General features: G+C 42.7%; 1 protein-coding gene across 2 annotated transcripts in view; it reads right to left on the reverse strand.

The window, feature by feature from the left end:
- The window catches only part of mlxip (MLX interacting protein), a 132,917-nt gene that overhangs the window by 61,068 nt on the left and 50,539 nt on the right, over positions 1-21,310 (reverse strand). For both annotated transcript variants that reach the window (XM_072587443.1, XM_072587444.1), the window contains exons 7-8: positions 12,012-12,101; positions 8,675-8,784 (exon numbers count right to left, since the gene is read on the reverse strand). In XM_072587443.1, the coding sequence (XP_072443544.1) occupies positions 8,675-8,784; positions 12,012-12,101 (200 nt within the window). The remainder of the gene's footprint in view (positions 1-8,674; positions 8,785-12,011; positions 12,102-21,310) is intronic.

The following is a 21,310-nucleotide window of genomic DNA, read 5'->3' on the forward strand; positions in this document are numbered from 1 at the left end:
GGCAAATTGTTTCCATCTTATCTATCCCTTGTACAATGTTATATGTTTCTATAAAATCCCCTCTCATTCTTCTAAATTCTAGTGAGTATAGTCCCAGGTGGCTCAACCACTCCTCATAGGGTAACCCCTCATCTCCAGAATCAGCCTGGTGAACCTCCTCTGCCCCGCCTCTAAAGCCAGTATATCCTTCCTCAGGTAAGGAGACCAGAACTGCGCACATCATGTACAATTGCAGCAGAATCCCCCTGCTCTTAAATTCAATCTGGCAGCAGAAGTGAGTACTGCAGATGCTGGACATTAGAGTCAAGATTAGAATGGTGCTGGAAAAGCACAGCAGGTCAGCCAACATCTGAGGAGCAGGAAAATGGATGTTTCGGGCAAAAGCCCTGATGAAGGGCTTTTGCCCGAAACGTCGATTTTCCTGCTCGTTGGATGTTGCCTGGCCTGCTGTGTTTTTCAAGCACCATTCTAATCTTGACTTAAATTCAATCCCTCTAACAATGAAAGTCAATATTCTGTTTGCCTTCCTGATTATCTGTTGCACCTGCAAATCAACTTTCAGTGATTCATGTATGAGCACTCCTATGTTCCTCTGCACAACAGCATTTTGAAATCATTCACCATTTAAAGAATTGATCAGGGACCTCGAAGTGAAGGAGCCATTAGGAGGTAGTGACCATAATACAGTAAGCTTCAATCTGCAATTTGAAAGGGAGAGGGTACAATCGGTAGTGACAATATTTCAGTTAAATAAAGGGAACTATGGAACTATGAGGGAGGAGCTGGCCAAAGTTCAATGGTGCAATACCTTAACAGGGATGACAGTGGAGGAACAATGGCAGATATTTCTGTGTATAATGCAGAAGATGCAGGATCAGTTCATTTCAAAAAGGAAGAAAGATCCTATGAGGAGGCAGGGGTGGCTGTGGCTGACGAGGGAAGTTAAGAAACATATAAAGTCAAAAAGAGAAAAAGTATAACATAGCAAAGATCAGTGGGAAAACAGAGGACTGGGAAGCTTTTAAAGAACAACAGAAGATTACTAAGAAGGAAATATGCAGAGAAAAAAATGAGGTACGAAGGTAAACTGGCCAAAACTATAAAGGAGGATAGTAAAAGCTTTTTTAGGTATGTGAAAGGCAAAAAAATGGTTAAAACTAAAATTGGGTCCTTGAAGACAGAAACGGGAATATATTGCAGGGAACAAAGAAATGGCAGAAGAATTAAATGGGTACTTCAGATCTGTGTTCACTGGGGAAGACACAAGCAATCTCCCAGAGGTAACAGTGGCTGAAGGACCTGAACTGAAGATAATTTATATTTGCCAGGAATTGGTGTTGGAGAGACTGTTAGGTCGGAAGGCTGTTAAGTCCCCAGGGCCTGATGGTCTACATCCCAGGGTACTGAAGGAGATGGCTCTAGAAATCGTGGATGCGTTGGTGATTATTTTCCAGAGTTCGATAGATTCAGGATCAGTTCCTTCAGATTGGAGGGTGGCTAATGTTGTACCACTTTTTAAGAAAGAAGCGAGAGAGAAAGCAGGAAATTATAGACCAGTTCATCTGACCTCAGTGGTGGGAAAGATGCTGGAGTCAATTATAAAGGATAAAATTATGGACATCTGGATGGCAGTAACAGGATAGGACTGAGTCAGCATGGATTTATGAAGGGGAAATCATGCTTGACTAATCTTCTGGAATTTTTTGAGGATGTAACTCAGAAGATGGACGAGGGAGATCCAGTGGATGTAGTGTACCTGGACTTTCAGAAAGCCTTTGATAAAGTCCCACATAGGAGGTTAGTGAGCAAAATTAGGGCGCATGGTATTGGGGGCAAAGTACTGACTTGGATTGAAAATTGGTTGGCTGACAGGAAACAAAGAGTAGTGATAAACTGCTCTCTTTTGGAATGGCAGGCGGTGACCAGTGGGATACTGCAGGGATCAGTGTTGGGACCGCAGCTTTTTACAATAGATATTAATGATATAGAAGATGGTATCAGCAAGAACATTAGCAAATTTGCTGATGATACAAAGCTGGGTGGCAGGGTGAAATGTGAGGAGGATGTTAGGAGATTACAGGGTAACCTGGACAGGTTAGATGAGTGGTCAGATGCATGGCAGATGCAGTTTAATGTGGATAAATGTATGGTTAGCCACTTTGTTGGCAAGAACAGGAAGGCAGATTACTACCTAAATGGAGTCAAGTTAGGTAAAGGGGCAGTACAAAGAGATTTGGATGTTCTTGTAAACCAGTCAATGAAGGCAAACATGCAGGTACAGCAGGTAGTGAAGAAAGCTAATAGCATGCTGGCCTACATAACAAGAGGGATTGAGTATAGAAGCAAAGAGGTTCTTCTGCAGCTGTACAGGGCCCTGGTGAGACTGCACCTGGAATATTATGTGCGGTTCTGGTCTCCAAATTTGAGGAAAGACATTCTGGCTATTGAGGGAGTGCAGCGTAGGTTCACAAGGTCAATTCCTGGAATGGCGGGACTATCTTAGGTTGAAAGATTTGAGCGTCTGGGCTTGTGTACCCTTGAGTTTAGAAGACTGAGGGGGGATCTGATTGAGTTGTATAAGATTATTAAAGGACTGGACACTCTGGAGGCAGGAAACATGTTTCCGCTGATGGGTGAGTCCCAAACCAGAGGGCACAGTTTAAAAATAAAGGGTAGGCCATTTAGGACAGAGATGAGGAGAAACTTCCTCACCCAGAGTGTGGTGGGTGTGTGGAATATTCTGCCCCAGAAGGCAGTGGATACCCAGTCTCTGGATTCGTTTAAGAAAGAGTTGGATAGAGCTCTCAAGGATAGTGGAATCAAGGGTTATGGAAATAAGGCAGGAACAGGATACTGATTGAGGATGTTCAGCCATGATCATAATGAATGGTAGTGCAGGCTCGAAGGGCAGAATGGCCTACTCCTGCACCTATTGTCTAATACTCTGACCTACTATTTTTACTTCCAAAATGGATAACCTCACATTTACCAATATGGAACTCCATCTGCCAGACCCTTGCCCACTCAGTTAACCTATCTAAATCTCTCTGCAGACCCACATCCTCTGCACAGTTTGCCTTTCCACTCAATTCAGGTGTCATCAGCAAACTCAGATACATTACACTCGGTCTCCTCTTCCAGATCATTTACATATATTATGAACAGTTGCGGGCCCAATAGCAACTCCTGCGACACCCTGCTCACCATTGATCTCCAACCAGAAGAACACGCATTTATCCCAACCTTCTGCTTTCTATTGGTTAACCAATCCTCTACCCATGCTAGTGCATTCCCTCAACTCCATGCGTTCTTGTCTTACGGAAGAGTCTTTTATGCCGGACCTTATCAAATACCTTCTGGAAATCCAAGTTTACAACATCCACCTGTTCCCCTCCATCCAACACGCTTGTTACGTCCTCAAAGAACTCCAGTAAGTTTGTCAAACATGACCTCCCCTTTCTGAATCCATGCTGTGTCTGCCTGATGGAACCCTTTCCATCCAGACATCTTACTATTTCATCTTGAGTGATAACCTTCAGCATTTTCGTGACTGCAGGTTAAAGCTAACTGGCCTATAGTTACCTGCCTTTTGCCTACACCCTTCTTTAAACAGCGGCGTGACATTTGCGGTCTTCCAGTCTACAAGGACCTGCCTGGAGTCTAGTTAACTTTGGTAAATTAACACTAACTCATCTATTATACCTTGCACCATTTCTTTCAGCACCCTGCAGTGCATTCCATCAGGACCAGGGGACTTATTTACCTTTAGACCCTCAAGTTTGCTCAACACTACCCCTTTACTGATAACATCTGAATTGAGGTCCTTCCCTCCCATCATATCCTTAACGTTATTTTTTTCCACCTGTTTGAAGCCTGACACAAATAGTTATTCAAGGCCTCGGCCGTTTCAGCATTACCCAAAATTAATTCCCCTTCCTCATCCTGAAGGGACCTACATCCTATTAAGATACAAAGTCTTGTCAACTAGGTTTCCTGGATGAAAACTGCTTGCTTAAATAATACTTGTCCTTCATCTACAGAACATCGAACATTACAGCGCAGTACAGGCCCTTCGGCCCTCGATGTTGTGCCGACCTGCCATACCAATCTGAAGCCCATCTAACCTACACTATTCCTTGTACATCCATATGCTTGTCCAATGATAACTTAAATGGACTTAAAGTTGGCAAATCTACTACTGTTGCAGGTAAAGCATTCCATACCCTTACTATTGAGTAAAGAAACTACCTCTGACATCTGTCCTATATCTATCACCCCTCAATTTAAAGCTATGCCCCTTGTGTTCGCCGTCACCATTCTTGGAAAAAGGCTCTCTCTGTCCACCCTATTTAACTCTCTGATTATCTTATATGTCTCTATTAAGTCACCCCTCAACTTTCTTCTCTCTAATGAAAATAGCCTCAAGTTCCTCAGCCTTTCCTCGTAAGACCTTCCCTCCATACCAGGCAACATCCTAGCAAATCTCCTCTGCACCCTTTCCAAAGCTTCCATATCCTTCTTATAATGCGGTGACCAGAACTGTACACAATACTCCAAGTGCGGCCACACTAGAGTTTTGTACAGCTGTGGCATAACCTCATGGTTCCGGAACTCGATCCCTCGATTAATAAAAGCTAAAACACTGTATGCCTTCTTAACAACCCTGTCAACCTGGGTGGCAACTTTCAAGGATCCGTGTACCTGGACACCGAAATCTTTCTGCTCATCTACACTACCAAGAATCTTATCATTGGCCCAATACTTTGCATTCAGGTTACTCCAACCAAATTGAATCACCTCACAATTGTCCCCATTAAACTCAATTTGCCACCTCTCAGCCCAGCTCTGCAGCTTATCTATGTCTCTCTGTAACCCACAACATCCTTCGTCACTATCCACAACTCCACCGACCTTAGTGTCGTCTGAAAATTTACTAACCCACCCTTTCATGCCCTCGTTTATAAAAATGACGAACAGCAGCGGACCCAACACCGACCCTTGCGGTACACCACTGGTAACTGGACTCCAGGATGAACATTTCCCATCAACCACCACCCTCTGTCTTCTTTCAGCAAGCCAATTACTGATCCAAACTGCTATATCTCCCACAATCCCATTCCTCCGCATTTTGTACAATAGCCTACTGTGGGGAACCTTATCGAACGCCTTGCTGAAATCCATATACACCAGATCAACCGGTTTACTCTCATCTACCTGTTTGGTCACCTTCTCAAAGAATGCAATAAGGTTTGTGAAGCACCACCTATCCTTCACAAAACCGTGCTGACTATCCCTAATCAAATTATTCTTTTCTAGATGATTATAAATCCTATCTCTTACAACCTTTTCCAACACTTTATCAACAACTGAAGTAAGGCTCACTGGTCTATAATTACCAGGATTGTCTCTACTCCCCTTCTTGAACAGGGGAACCACATTTACTATCCTCCAGTCTTCTGGCACTATTCCTATAGACAATGACGATTTAAAGATCAATGCCAAAGGTTTGGCAATCTCCTCCCTGGCTTCCCAGAGGATCCTAGGATAAATCCAATCCGGCCCAGGGGACTTATCTATTTTCACACTCTGCAGGATTTCCAATACCTCCTACTTGTGAACCTCAATCACACCTAGTCTAGTAGCCTGTATCTCAGTAATCTCCTCGACAACATTGTCATTTTCTAGAATGAATACTGTTGAAAAATATTCATTTAGTGTTTCCCCCATCTCCTCTGACTCCACACACAACTTCCCACTATTATCCTTGAATGGCCCTAATCTTATTCTTGTCGTTCTTTTATTCCTTAAATACCTATAGAAAGCCTTAGGGTTTACCCTGATCCTATCCGCAAACAACTTCTCATGTCTCCTCCTGGCTCTTCTGAGCTCTCTCTTTAGGTCTTTCCTAGATACCTTGTAACCCTCAAGTGCCCTAACTGAGCCTTCACATCTCATCCTAACATAAGCCGTCTTCTTCCTCTTGACCAGAGATTCCACTTCCTTCGTAAACCACGACTCCCGTGCTCTACAGCTTCCTCCCTGCCTGACAGGTATATACCTATCTAGGGCACACAGTAGCTTTTCCTTGAATAAGCTCCACATTTCTAATGTGCCTATTCCCTCCAGTTTCCTTCTCCATGCTATGCTTCCTAAATCTTGCATAATCGCATCGTAATTGCCTTTCCCCCGGCTGTAACTCCTGCCCAGTGGTATACACCTATTCCTTTCTATCACTAAAGTAAACATAACAGAATTGTGATCGCTATCACCAAAGTGCTCACCTACTTCTAAATCTAACATCTGGCCGGACTCATTACCCAGTACCAAATCTAATGTGGCTTCGCCCCTTGTTAGCCTGTCTACATACTGTGTCAGGAAGCCCTCCTGCACACACTAGACAAAAACTGACCCATCTATAGTACTCACACTATAGTGTTCCCAGTCAATATTTGGAAAGTTGAAGTCCCCCATGACAACTACCCTGTTTCTCTCACTCCTATCGAGAATCATCTTTGTTATCCTTTCCTCTATATCTCTGGAACTATTCGGAGACCTATACAAAACTCCCAACAGGGTGACCTCTCCTTTCCGGTTTCTAACTTCAGCCCATACTACCTCAGTTGACGAGTCCCCAAACATCCTTTCTGCAACTGTAATACTGTCCTTGACCAACAATGCCTCACCTCCCCCTCTTTTACCATCTTCTCTGTTCTTACTGAAACATCTAAATCCTGGAACCTGCAACAACTATTCCTGTCCCTGCTCTAACCATGTCTCCGAAATGGCCACAACATCGAAGTCTCAGGTACCAACCCATGCTGCAAATTCACCCACTTTATTCCGGATGCTCCTGGCGTTGAAGTAGACACACTTCAAACCAACTTCTTGCTTGCCGGTGCCATCTTGCATCCCTGAAACTTGATTTTGGACCTCTCTACTCTCAACCTTTTCGAAACTTAAACTACAATTTTGGTTCCTATCCCCCTGCTGGATTAGTTTAAACCCACCCCAATAGCCTTAGCGAATTTTCCCCCCAGGATATTGGTACCCCTCTGGTTCAGATGAAGACCATCCTGCTTGTAGAGGTCCCACCTACCCCAGAAAAAGCCCCAATTATCCAAGAATCCAAAACCCTCCCTCCTGCACCATCCCTGTAGCCACGTGTTCAACTCCTCTCTCTCCCTGTTCCTTGCTTCACTATCTTCATTCAGTTTGCGTTACACAGAATGGACTTTAGCAATTCATCTGCAGATAAATGTCAATCTTAACAATTCCAAATGCAGTTTGAAAGCTTCCAGGAGCAGCTGAAGGAAACTATTTCCAATTTAAAAATAACAATGAAAAATAGACAGGATTTGTCTATCAATAAATCCTATCTGTATGTCATTTCCACTTAGGAAACTCAACCAGGTACATATCTTTGTGACAAAAAGTTATTTTTAAATAAATTAAGGAGGACAGTTGAGAAATAGAAATAGAATTTTAAAAAAAGCTTAGACACAGAGTAACATGTAAAGCCCAACTTGTTAAAAATGTTAAGGCTTCAAACCAACTTCTTACTCCTAATAATACACATACATTCGATTGCTATTCTTTACAATAATAATGTCATAACCACTACCGAATGCATCTTCCTCTTCAAAAAATCTCATTGGGCCATAACAGAAATTTACATTTCCCTTTTTACAGACCACACTTCACAAACTAAACCAATACAAAATGGATTGAAGCAAAACTTTGTTGCTCATTTCAATTTGAATTAATTGGTCGACTGGAATTCTCTTCTCTACCACCATCAACTCTATCCGTGAGTAACAATCAACTTTCCAAATGTGCAGTACTAAATAAAACTGGGCTGATCATTGAAAGCCAAAAACTGTTCCAAACTTGGCAAAAACAAACACCAATCATAAAGAGACTGTTTCCTTTAAGACAGAAGCAACATATAAATGCCAGATCATAGAGCTATTAATTTCAACTTGACACACAAACCTTATGTGGTTGATACTCAACAGATCTCATGAAAACTGCTGGGAACTTCTCCTGAACAGTTAAACTAATTGAGCATGCTGCTGATGTTCCTATAGTACATCTTGTCTAAGCCTATATGCATCAGGTTGTTAGTAAATAAATCCAGAAAAATAATTTTATCTGAATGGTGCAGCTAGGCAATATTTCCAGCTAAAGGAATTGTTGTAAAATACAAATGTCACCCTTAGTTGCAGAATCGGGAGAACTCACCCAACAGAACAGCTGACTGCAGCCATTTAATGATAAGTTAATGTTAGGTAATTGGTATACTCAGGCTATAGCAAGGAGAGTAAAAGTACTATTTTGTGTCTAAATGATTCAGGCTGTTGTGAAAATCAAACTGCTTGCGTGAGAAGCAGTGCTAAAGCAGAAGCTGCAGCAAATAACTTTGAACAGTATGTGCAAGACAGAGACAGAAAGTTTACCACCTATAATGGAGACCTATTTTCCATCCTTAAATTCCCTTTTCAATAGTGTAAAAATAATTACTTTGAAAATAGACTGTGTGACCCCACTAATAAAACTTAGTTCACTACTTTCATTTTGAAACGCAGCTCTTGTAGTTTGCAAAATGCACACAGGGGAGACAGAAAGACCAGCTATCGCATTACACGTACGGTACATACAGAAACAAAAATATTACCTGTGGTGGTGAACTGCTGGCACCTAGAGAAGTGACAGAAGGTACAGATGGCGTGGGTGGTGAGAACTGGCTGCCAACCAAAGATGGGAAACGGGTCGAGGGAAACAAATCTATAATTAAGAAGTTCAGTTTTAGTATCATTCACAACCGCAATATCCCATGTAATCACATATTTCCACAGAAGTAGTTTCAATGTAATGTGACCTTGGATAACAGTTATACCAGTATTACTTTGGGGGGAAAAAAGTCCCATATAAATGTCATACTTTGCAATATTGAAAAGAAAAAAAAAAGAATATTGCAAAACCAAACTCTTCCACATGAACATGCAATTTACAGAATCAGCCATGAAGAAGGGAAAATTTTATTCCAGTAACACAATTGACAAAAAGCCATTGGAGGTATAAGAAAGAAAAAGTGGGCCATTTGGCCCATGAAGTCAGCTTCACCATTCAATGAAATCATCACTGGTAATCCTCAGATTCACTTTCCTGCCTTTTTCCCAACAAGCTTTGATTTCCTTACTGATTAAAAAAATTGTCCACCTCACACCCTAATATTCTTAACAACCCAGCCTCTTGCATCTCTCTGCAGTAAAGAATTCCACAGAATCTGAGAAAATAATTTCTTCATTCCCCTTCAATGAGTACTCATTTATTCCAAGATTATGCCTTCTGTTTCTAGACTCTCCTACAAGCAGGAACAACCTCTCCATATCTACAAGTCTCTAAGAATCATGTCTGTTTCAATAAGGTTGCTTCTGATTCTTCTAAATTCCAATGAGCACCAGCCCAACATTCTAAACCTCCCTTCATTAGAAAATCCCTCCATATCAGAGGTCAAGCTAATGAATCTTCTTGGAACTGCCTCCAATGCTAGTATATCTTTCCTGAGATAAGGGGACCAGAATTGTTCGCAGTATTCTAACTATGGTCTTCTAGGAGATGTTGGAGATCAGAGCTGAAAATGTGTTGCTGGAAAAGTGCAGCAGGTCAGGCAGCATCCAAGGAGCAGGAAAATCAATGTTTCGGCATGAGCCTTCTCCTGAAGATAGATTCATACCCAAAACGTCGATTCTCCTGTTCCTTGGATGCTGCCTGACCTGCTGCGCTTTTCCAGCAACACATTTTCAGCTCCAACTATGGTCTGACTAGCTAGCTTGCATAATTTTAACAAGAGTTTCCTATTTTTATACTCCATTCTTTTGGAAATAAAAATTCCATTATTCTTCCTATTATATGCTAGCTGTTTGTGATTCATGAAAAAGGATCCAAAATCCCTCTCTGCTGCAGCCTCTGCAGTCTTTCCCTATTTAAAATTATATTCATCTCCTCTATTCTTCCAAACAAAATGCATAACCTCACATTTTACCAATTAATATTTATTGACCAGACATTTGCTACTCACATCTATATCCCTCTGCAGTTATTGTGTGTCATTCTCACCAGTTGTCTTCCCATCTATTTTTGAGTGATCCTTAAATGTGGAAATAGAAACTTTGGTTCCCATATCCAAGTCATACACTATATACTGCAAATAACTGTGGCCTCAGTACGGATCCCTGTGGCCCTCTAATAGTTACAGACTGCCATCTGAAAATGCCCCCCTTTATCTCAATTCTCTTAACTATTAGTTTGCCAATTGGTTGTCCATGCTTAAAATACCCCAAACACCGAACGTCCCTTAGAAATCCAAGTAGATTGCATCTACTGGCTTCCCCTTTGTCTATCCTGCTTGTAACCTCTTCAAATAATTATAATAACTTTGTCAGGTGTGATTCCCCCTTCATGAAGCCAACAGCAGAAAGGACTTTGTAACTTTTCCAAAGTATCTGAACATTTTGTAACCTCCGCCCCCACTGAAGCCAAGTCAGTAAGGCAAACTTAAATTGGTAGTCAAAGTGGGAAAGTGCACAACCAAGTAAACTGAAACTGGTGTGTATAATCATCACAAAACCAGCTTTGGTGCAGGACTGAGTTATCTTTGAATAATTAATCACTAATTTGATTAAGTATGACAGGAATAAATTATATTCTGTTTAATTATGGTTAGTTATTAAATAGTTCCTGTACAGAAGAAACCATAAGGTCAGACCAAAGTTAAGATTTATTGCCTTCTTGCTATTTTATAATTCAAGCCAATGTAAACCTAGCTTGATAGATCTGTAAAGGCTCAGAAGCAGACACAACTATAACCCAAAGACATGGTGATGTTTTAAAATGGTAACTTACAATAAAGTCATTTGACAACCATCAGGTTACTCTCTCATTAAAGAGTGCAGGTGACATGATTAACTGAAGGATCATCACGTCTCAAGCAAAGGGCAAGGTTGAGAAAGCAAGACCTTCGTGCTGGTACAGAAAGTGAACCCACACTGCTGGCATCAAACTGCATTGCAAACCAACTGTACAGCCAATTGGGCTAACCATTTGTTATAGACATATCTATAATACGTTGTATGGTCATTTTAAACTTTCATTTTAGACATTAACAGTTATTGTGGCATTACACATGGCTGTCACAGTGAAAGATGCACATTGTTCTCCAAAATCAATCAGATGTATCAATTCATGATAGTTAATCATTAGGAGGTGACACTACATACTCTAAACAGTTACATTAATTCTTCACTGGTGCCAATTTATTTTGGTAAAGGTCTAAAAGGGCTGATCTTATAAAATTATTGGCATTCCAAAAATTAAATGAGGAAATTGCAGGAAGTGATATTATTAAGATGACCAGTACTTTTAAAGAAAGCAATTAGACATTGACTTCCTAGGCAATCCAAGTCTGACCAGGGATATTGGCTAGCAAGGGTCAATAAGGGCTGTATTTTAGTCAATCAATGCACAAAAAGGAATATCAAAGACAAACAAGAGACTGGTGCCCAGTCAAACAATGTCATGAACTGGCATTCTAACATCAATAGGCTGCAAACTACTATCTTATTAAGTATCACCTGCTTTGTGCTGGCTTTGATAAATGTAATGAAATCTGTAAAACCTGAGAAAATATTCCTGAACCTGGAGTGGGTTGTATAGCTGATCAGGATCAATAAATATTAGATGCTATTTCAAACTGAGCCAATAATTGTAATTGATGTAGGTCTAACTACTAAAGTCAAAGCGGATCCCAAAATGTTAGTCTGTTTTATAGAAATGTAAAAATGATCAACAAGGCATCACATACCTTCTGATGTTTCTCCATAATATCAGTTTTCTACCATGAATGTATTCAGCAAAAATTCAATAAAACAGCATCAGGTAAGTAAAAATTTCCTTAGTTGAGTACGTAACCTACCACTTTTTAAGATTCAAGGTGCTTGTGCAAATCTTACCTTGGAAAGGTTCAAAAGTGTCCATGAAGTCCAGATTGGGCTGCAGTGGAATCAATCCAGGCTGAATCATATCAGCATTTCCTGCATGTGCTGTTGAAAGTACCAGGAGGATTAAGTGTATAATACCTGGATAAACATTTTACTGACTAACAATTTCACCATTGAATACTTTACGTTAGGAGCAATATGCTTTGTATTGTACAACTTGTGAGAGGAGACACGACAAAAAGGCAAAGACTCACCCTTTACAAGTCTACAGGTGTCCTTCATTATTCATTGAAATGGAAGAATTAAAAGAAAAACTTGCATTTATATTTCTTCTTTCGTGGCCTCAGTACATTCAAAAATGAACCAACATACAAGACATTGAAGTTAGGAGATGATAATCCTTTACTCCTGTTTCTTTACACGCTCACAATGATTTCTCATCTTTAGTGGCATCATAAGTTCTCTCTCCTGAGCTCACTGCTTTCTTATCCTTCCTGAATCTTTTCTATCATGTAAACTCTCCAATCCAAATTCAAACCATTCCACAGTCCTGCTTATCCCATATCAACCCTGTTAAGTAAACTCTGATATTTTCTTGTATCCCTCACTACGCACATTCCTCTTCCATACCCAATCCATCTATATTTTCCTCAGAAAGAAATTAACGCCCAATTCACAGACAACTCCACTTCCAGAATCCTAGCTGAACTCCTGCTTCTCTGCTCACAACATTTTTGCAGTTAATGATTTGATCAACAAGACCTGCACTTCCACTTTTGTTCCCTATCGATGATGACATAGATCATCTTAGTCAAATAAGATCCCAATTTTAAAATTCTTTTCCTGGTTTTCAAATCCCGATATGGTCTTATCCCTCTCCATTTCTGTAATCTCCTCCAGCCGCACAAACCTTTGTGACATGTGTGCTCTTCTAAATCTGACATGTTTTGTAACCGATTTTAATTGCTCTACGAATGATGGCTGTGCCTTCATTATCTCGGCCCCAGGCTTCAGAGGACCCTTCCTACAGATCTTGCTCCTTTTCCACACTTTCCCCCTTTAAGACACAACATAAAACCTACCTCTTTGACCAAACAGTTAGAACATAGAACATTACAGCGCAGTACAGGCCCTTCGGCCCTAAATATTGCACCAATCTATAGAACCATTCTACACTATTCCATTTTCATCATATGCTTATCCAATGACCACATAAATACCCTTAAAGTTGGTGAGTCTACTACTGTTGCAGGGAGGGCATTCCACATCCCTACTATTCTGAGTAAAGAAACTACCTCTGACATCTGTCCTAATCTATCACTCCTCAATTTAAAGCTATGTCCACTCATGCTAGCCATGATCATCCAAGAAAAAAGGCTCTCACTGTCCATCCCATCTAACTCTCTGGTTATCTTTATGTGCCTCAATTAAGTCAGCTCTCAACCACCTTCTCTCTAATGAAAACAGCCTCAAGTCCCTCAGCCTTTCCTCAATACACCTTCCCTCCATACCAGGCAATGTCCTGGTAAATCTCCTTTGAACCCTTTCCAAAGCTTCCACATCCTTCCTATAATGAGGTGACCAAAACTACGCAATCCTCCAAGTTTGGCCACACCAGAGTTTGCACAGTAGCAACATGACATTGTGGCTCCGAAACATAATCCCTCTACCAATAAATGCTAACACACCGTACGCCTTTTTAACAACTGTATCAACCTGGGTGGCAACTTTCAGGGATCTATGTACATAACACCAAGATCTCTCTGTTCATCTACGCTGCCAAGAATTTACCATTAGTCCAGTATTCTGCATTCCTGTTGTTCCTTCCAAAGTGAACCACCTCACACTTTCCCGCATTAAACTCTTATTTGCCATTTCTCAGTCCAGCTCTGCAGCTTATCTACGTCCCTCTATAACATGCAACTTCCTTCCGCACTGTCCACAACTCCACCAACCTGAGTGTCATCTGCAAATTTAAATCCTTCTACGCTCTTATCCAGGTCATTTATAAAAATGACTAACAGCAGTGGACCGCTAAATCACCCTCAATCCCATGCCTCCACATTTTCTGCATTAGCCTACCATGGGGAACCTTATCAAACACCTTACAGAAATCCATATACACCACATCAACCACTTTGCCCTCATCCACCTGTTTGGTCACCTTCTCAAAGAATTCAATAAGGTTTGTGAGGCATGATCTACCCTTCACTAAACCATGTTGACTATCCCTAATCAATTTATTCCTTTATAGATTATTATTAATCCTATCTCTCATAATCTTTCCCAACACTTGACCCACAACCGAAGTAAGGCTCACTGATCTATAATTATCAGTTAAAAATCACACAACACCAGGTTATAGTCCAACAGGTTTAATTGGAAGCACACTAGCTTTCGGAGCGACGCTCCTTCATCAGGTGATAGTGGAGGGTTCGATCGTAACACAGAATTTATAGCAAAACTTTGCAGTGTGATGTAACTGTGTGATTTTTAACTTTGTACAACCCAGTCCAACACCGGCATCTCCAAATCATGACTACTATCGACACCATTAACCGTCGGCTTAAAGTGGAGAGGATCTCCAAGAAGATTGCACATATCGACACAGACATCAAGTTTCTACAGGAATGCAGGCAAGCAGGAAAGATCCCGAAAGGATTATGGATCACGAACCCACTTAAGTCGAGCTACAACACAGACTATGCAGAGAGACTTTGCCACCCCACCTCTCGTAAACTTCTCAATCATCTTGTGCACCACTCTACAGCAGGCGCCACAACCTTGAAATTCAGATGGAGTCCACACTCAGTGCCTGCACTCAGGATACATCAGTACAATTACATGATGTTGCCAAACAGACAAGGCAACAAAACTACACCACGTACATGCACAGCAAGAACAAAAAACTGGAGAAGCTTGGCATTTTCACCAGTAATAGCAAAGCCCACCCTGGAACCACAGTAGACAACATTATCACTGCGAAGTCTATTATCAACTTATCGGACCACACTCTTCGACCGGAAGAGATTGAAGTCCTGAGTAGGGGTCTCAACTTCTGCCCCACCACCAAAATGGACCCGTTGGTTCTTGCAGCAGACACAGAGGAGTTCATCAGACGAATGAGACTCCGGGAATTCTTTCAAGGTGCTGGCAGTGATCCCACTGATGAACTAGAACAGTCATCACAGGGATCTGTCGAGGAGCGACCAAAGAAGGTGTCAACATGGACCCCACCGGAGGGCCGCTGCCCTGGGCTTGACATGTATGCTTAAACTGTCAGGAAATATATAAATGCCAGATTCATCAGCCGTACCCACAAGGTAGAGCAAACCATCACCCGTTCACAGCGCAATGCCATCCAGGCTCTCAAAACCAATGACAACGTTGTCATCAAACCAGCAGATAAAGGAGGAGCCATTGTCATTCAGAATAGAACAGATTACTGCAAGGAAGTGTACCGACAACTGAACAACCAGGAACACTACAGGCAACTACCAGCTGATCCGACCAAAGAACACACCTGTGAATTAAATACACTGATCAGAACTTTGGATCCAGTCCTTCAGAGTTCCCTACGCGCCCTCACACCATTTCCTTTTTGTGTAGGCGACTTCTACTGCCTTCCAAAGGTACACAAAGCCAACATACCGGGACGTCCCATCGTGTCGGGCAATGGGACCCTATGTGAGAATCTCTCTGGTAATGTGGAAGGCATCTTGAAACCTATTGTACAGGGGATCTCCAGCTTCTGTTGCGACACTACAGATTTCTTACAGAAACTCAGCACCCACGGACCAGTCGAACCGGGAACATTCCTCGTCACAATGGACGTTTCCACACTCTACACCAGCATCCCCCACAAGGATGGCATCGCGGCAACAGCCTCAGTACTCAACACCAACAACTGCCAGTCTCCAAACACCATCCTACAACTCATTCGCTTTATCCTCGATCATAATGTCTTCACTTTTGACAACCAATTCTTCATCCAGACACACGGAACAGCCATGGGGACCAAATTTGCACCCCAATATGCCAACATTTTTATGCACAGCTTCAAACAAGATTTCTTCTCTATGCAGGACCTCCAACCAACATTGTACACCAGGTACATTGATGATATTTTCTTCCTCTGGACCTATGGCGAGGAATCACTGATAAAACTACACAGTGACATCAACAAGTTTCATCCCACCATCAAACTCACCATGGACTACTCTCGACCGTCTGTCTCATTCTTGGACACGTGCATCTCCATCAAGGACGGACACCTCAGCACCACACTCTACTGCAAACCCACAGACAACCTCACAATGCTACACCTCTCCAGCTTCCACCCAAAACATATTAAAACAGCCATTCCCCTTGGACAAGCCCTACGCATACACCAGATCTGCTCAGATGAGAAGGAACGTGACGGACACCTGGAAGTACTCAAGGATGCCCTCACAAGAACGGGGTACGATGCTTAACTCATCAACCGCCAGTTCCGACGTGCCACAGCAAGGATCTGTAATGACCTCCTCAGGAGACAGACACGTGCTGCAACTGACAGGTACCCTTCGTTGTTCTGTACTTTTCAGGGGCTGAAAAATTACGCCATGTTCTTCGTGACCTGCAACACCTTATCATTGAGGATGAGCACCTCACCAAGACCTTCCCCACATCTCCACTACTTGCCTTTAAACAACTGCCAAACCTTAAACAGATCATTGTTCGTAGCAAAATGCCCGGCTCTCGGGACAACTCCATACAACCCTGTCACGGTGGATGCTGCAAGATGTGTCAGAGTGTGGACATAGATACCACTATTACGTGTGGGAACACCTCCCACCTTGTACATGGGAGGTACTCATGTAACTCAGCCAACGTTGTCTATCTTATACGTTGCAGGCAAGAATGCCCGGAGGCATGGTACATTGGGGAAACTGAGCAAAGGCTACGACAACAGATGAATGGGCACCGCACAACAATCAAAAGACAGGAGGGTTCCCTCCCAGTTGGGGAACACTTCAGTGGTCCAGGATATTCAGCCTCGGACCTTCGGGTGACCATCCTCCAAGGTGGACTTCGGGACAAGCAGCAGAGGAAAGTGGCCGAGCAGAGGCTGATAGGTAAGTTCGGTAACCATAGGGAGGGCCTCAACCGGGACCTTGGGTTCATGTCACATTACAGGTGACCACCATTGCACTACACACACACACACAGATATTCCTACACACACACACACTCTCACATGCACACGGACACAGATACGCACACAGACACCCACACACACCCTTATAGACACACACACTCCCACATGCACCCCCTCACAGACTTAAGACACTCTGCACTCACTACACACACACACTTTCTCACACTCACAACCCCTACCCCAGACACACACACACACAGACAAAGACCCACATGCACACATATATTTTGTGGGATGAATTTGTACTTGCAGAGTTACATTGCACTTTGCTCAAAAACTGCATACATTCATGTAGAACTTGGAGCTCAAAAACTGCATGAATTTATGTAAAACTCTGTTATCTCACTTTTTAGATTAGAATCAATCTAAACATCAGGTCATAGAGAACACAGGGGGCTAACACCTTCTACATATTGTCTAGCTATCACCATTGTTAACAGCTAACCCAAGAATGCAACTTAAAAAAAAAGGTTTTGTGATTTACACATGAAAGAAGTGAAACTATCACTGTATTCTAACAGATGAAAGGCTTAACAGACAATCAATTTTTCAATGTATAATTTCAGTTACATCACACTGCAAATTTTTGCTATAAATTCTGTGTTACGATTGAGCCCTCCACAATCACCTGATGAGGGAGCGTCGCTCCGAAAGCGAGTGTGCTTCCAATTAAACCTGTTGGACTATAACCTGGTGTTGTGTGATTTTTAACTTTGTACACCCCAGTCCAACACCGGCGTCTCCAAATTATAATTATCAGGGTTGTCTCTACTTTCCTTGAACAAGGGGACAACATTTGCTCACGTCCAGTCTTCTGGTACTATTCCTGCAGACAATAATGACATAAAGATCAAAGCCAAAGGCTCTGCAATGTCCTCCCTGGCTTCCCAGAGAATCCTAATTGCTAACACCTCCTCCTTGTGAACCTCAATCCTGTCTAATCTGGTAGCCTGTATCTCAGTATTCTCCTCGACAACATTGATTTTTTCCAGTGTGAACACAGACAAAAAATATTCCTTTAGCACTTCCCCTATCTCTTCCGACTCCATGCACAACTTCCCACTATTGCCCTTGGTTGGCCCTAATCTTACTCTCGGCATTCTTTTGTGGGTAAACTGTTTGTGGGTCAAACATTTGGTCATCTGACCTGTTGCTGACCTGACCTATTACCAAAACAAACCAGAGCACCTACTGGACGAACACCTAATCTTCCACCAGGGAACCCTACAGTCTGGAGGACTCAACACGGAGTTGTCCAATTTAAAATAACTTCCCTCCCCAACCAGCTCCCTTCCCAGCCCCTCCTCCTCCCTGTCACCGCTGCCTGTCACCTACCAGATTCCTTCCTCCCACTGATCAACCAGCTTCTACCCTCTACCTGTCTTCACCTATTCCCACTTCACCACCCTGCCCCCAGCTCCCCCCTTTATCTGCAGCTCCCCTCAACAGCCACCCCCATTCCTGAAGAAGGGTTACACCCAAAACGTTGACTTCTGCACCTCCTGATGTTGCCTGGCTTGCTGTGTTCTTTCAGCCTCCTGCCTGTCTACCACAGTCAATGTCATATTTTGTTTCAAAATACTGTGAACTGCTGATTCAGATTTTTATTAAAAAATTCACTTATGGGACATGGTCATCATGGCCAACATTTATTGATCATATCTAGCTGTCCTTGATAAGATGGTGATGAGCTGCCTTTTGAACCGCTGCAGGCTATGTGCTGTAGGCTGACCCACAATGCCCTTAGGGACAGGATTCCAGGATTTGACCCAATGAAGAAATGGTGATATATTTCCAAGTCAGGATAGGGAGAGGCATGAAGGGAAATTTGTAGGTGATGGTATTCTCATGTACCTGCTCCCCTCGTCATTCCAGATGGAAGTGGTCATGGGGTTTGGAAGGTTCTGTCTAGGATCTTTGGTGAATTTCTGAAGTGCATTTTGTAAATTGCTCATACTGCTGCTACTGAGTATCAGTGATGGACGGAGTTTATACTTGCGGAAGTGGTACCAAGCAAGCAGATTGCATTTCCCTGGATGGTGTCAAGCTTCAAGTGCTTTTGGAGCTCCACCTATCTCGGCAAGTAGATAGTATTCCATCACACTCTTGATTTGTGCCTGGTAGACAGTTGACTGGCTTTGGAGAGTCGGGAGGTGAGTTACTCGCCACAGTACTCCTAGCCTCTTGTCTGATCTTGTTGCCACTGCATTTATGTGGCGAGTCCAGTTGGTAAACCACAGGATGTTGACAATGGGGGATTCACTGATGGTAACACCATTTAATGTCAAGGGCTGGTGATTAGATTGTCTCTTATTGGTGATGGTTACAACCTAGCATTTGTAGGGCATAAATGTCACTTGCCACTTGTCAGCCCAAGCCTGGATACTGTGCAGATCTCGTTGCATTCGAACATAGACAGCTTTAGTATCTTAGTCATCGCAAATGGTGTTGAACATTGTGCAATCATTGGTGAACATCCCCACTTCTGACCTTATGATGGAGGGAGGTCATTAATGAAGTAGCTGAAGATGGCTAGACCTGGGACAGCACCTGAGGAATTCCTGCAGTAATGTCCTGGTGCTGAGATGCCTCACCTCCAACAATCATCACCACCTTCTTATATGCCAGGTATGACTCCAACCAGTGCAGAGCTTGCCCATCTGCTTCCCATTGATATCAGTTTTGCTCGGGCTCCTCAATGCCACTTGGTCAAACGAGGCCTTGATGTCAAGGGCCGTCATTCTCATCTCACCTCTGGAACTCAGCACTTTTATCCTGATTTGAACCAAGGATGTAATGAGGTCAGGAGCTCAGTGGCCTTGGCAGAACCCAAACTGGGCATCACTGAGCAGATCATTGCTCAGCATAGCACTTTGATGACACCTTCCATCACTTTGTTGATGATCAAGAGTAGACTGATGGGACAGTAATTGGCTGGGTTGGAATTTCCTGCTTTTTAACGTACAGAACACAGCAGGACACCTTCAACACTGTTGGGTAGATTCCAGTGTTGTAACTATACAGGAACAGCTTGGCTAGTGAAGTAGCAAGCTTTGGAGCACATGTCTTTAGCACTATTGCCGGAATGCTGTCAGGGCTCATAGCCCTTGTAGAATTCAGTACCTCCAACTATTTCTTGATAACATATGGAGTGAATGAAATTGGCTGAAGACTGGTATTTCTGACGTTGGAGACCACTGGAGGAGTCAGAGATGTATCATCAATTTGGGACTTCTGGCTGAAGACTGGTATAAATGGACTGATGTGTTGGTCTCTTCCATCATTGAGGATGGGGATATTTGTGGAATCTGCTCCTCCAATAAGTTGTTCAATTGTCCCCCACTAATCATGACTGGATGTTATAGGACTGCAGAGTTTAGATCTAAAGTGTTGGTTGAGCGATCACGGGACTCTACACTTGCTGCTTATACTGTTTGCCAGCTTCACCTGGTCAAACTTTATTTTTAGATATGCCCAACATGCCAACCTGCACTCTCCAGGATTTGTCCCCTCGCTTGATGGAAATGGTTGAATGGGGTCTGTGCTGTGCTAGGAGGTTGCAGATTGCACTGAAGTACAATTCTGCTGTTGTGGGTAGTCCACTCGAGTTGCTAGATCTGTTCGAAGTCTATCCCATTTAGTACAATGATAGTGCCACGCGATAGAGGTTATTCTCAACATTAAGGTGGGATTTCGTCTCCAAAAGGACAGTGCAGTGGTCACTCTTACCAATAATGTCATGGACAGATGCATCAGCAACTGGTAGACTGGGTAACAATGTAATCAGGTATTTCTTTTTTAATTGCTTGCTTGTTCCCTCAGCACACAGACTTTTTCTAGCAGACATGTCCTTTAGGACCCAAAGCAGTTTGATCAGGAGGGCTGCTGCCAAGCCAGTCTGTGCCTCAACTTCAGTGCCTCCTCCAAAATTTGTTCAACATGGAAGAGTACTCATTCATCAGCTGAGGAAGGATGGTACCAGGTAATCAACAGGAGGTTTCCTTGCCCATGTTTCAACTGAGGTCATGAGACTTCATGGGGTCTGGAATCATAGAATCCTTACAGTGTGGAATTTGGCCCATCAAGCCTTTAATGATCCTCTGAAAACGCA

This window comes from Chiloscyllium punctatum, chromosome 17 (genome assembly GCF_047496795.1).
Source record: "Chiloscyllium punctatum isolate Juve2018m chromosome 17, sChiPun1.3, whole genome shotgun sequence".
NCBI lineage: Eukaryota > Metazoa > Chordata > Chondrichthyes > Orectolobiformes > Hemiscylliidae > Chiloscyllium > Chiloscyllium punctatum.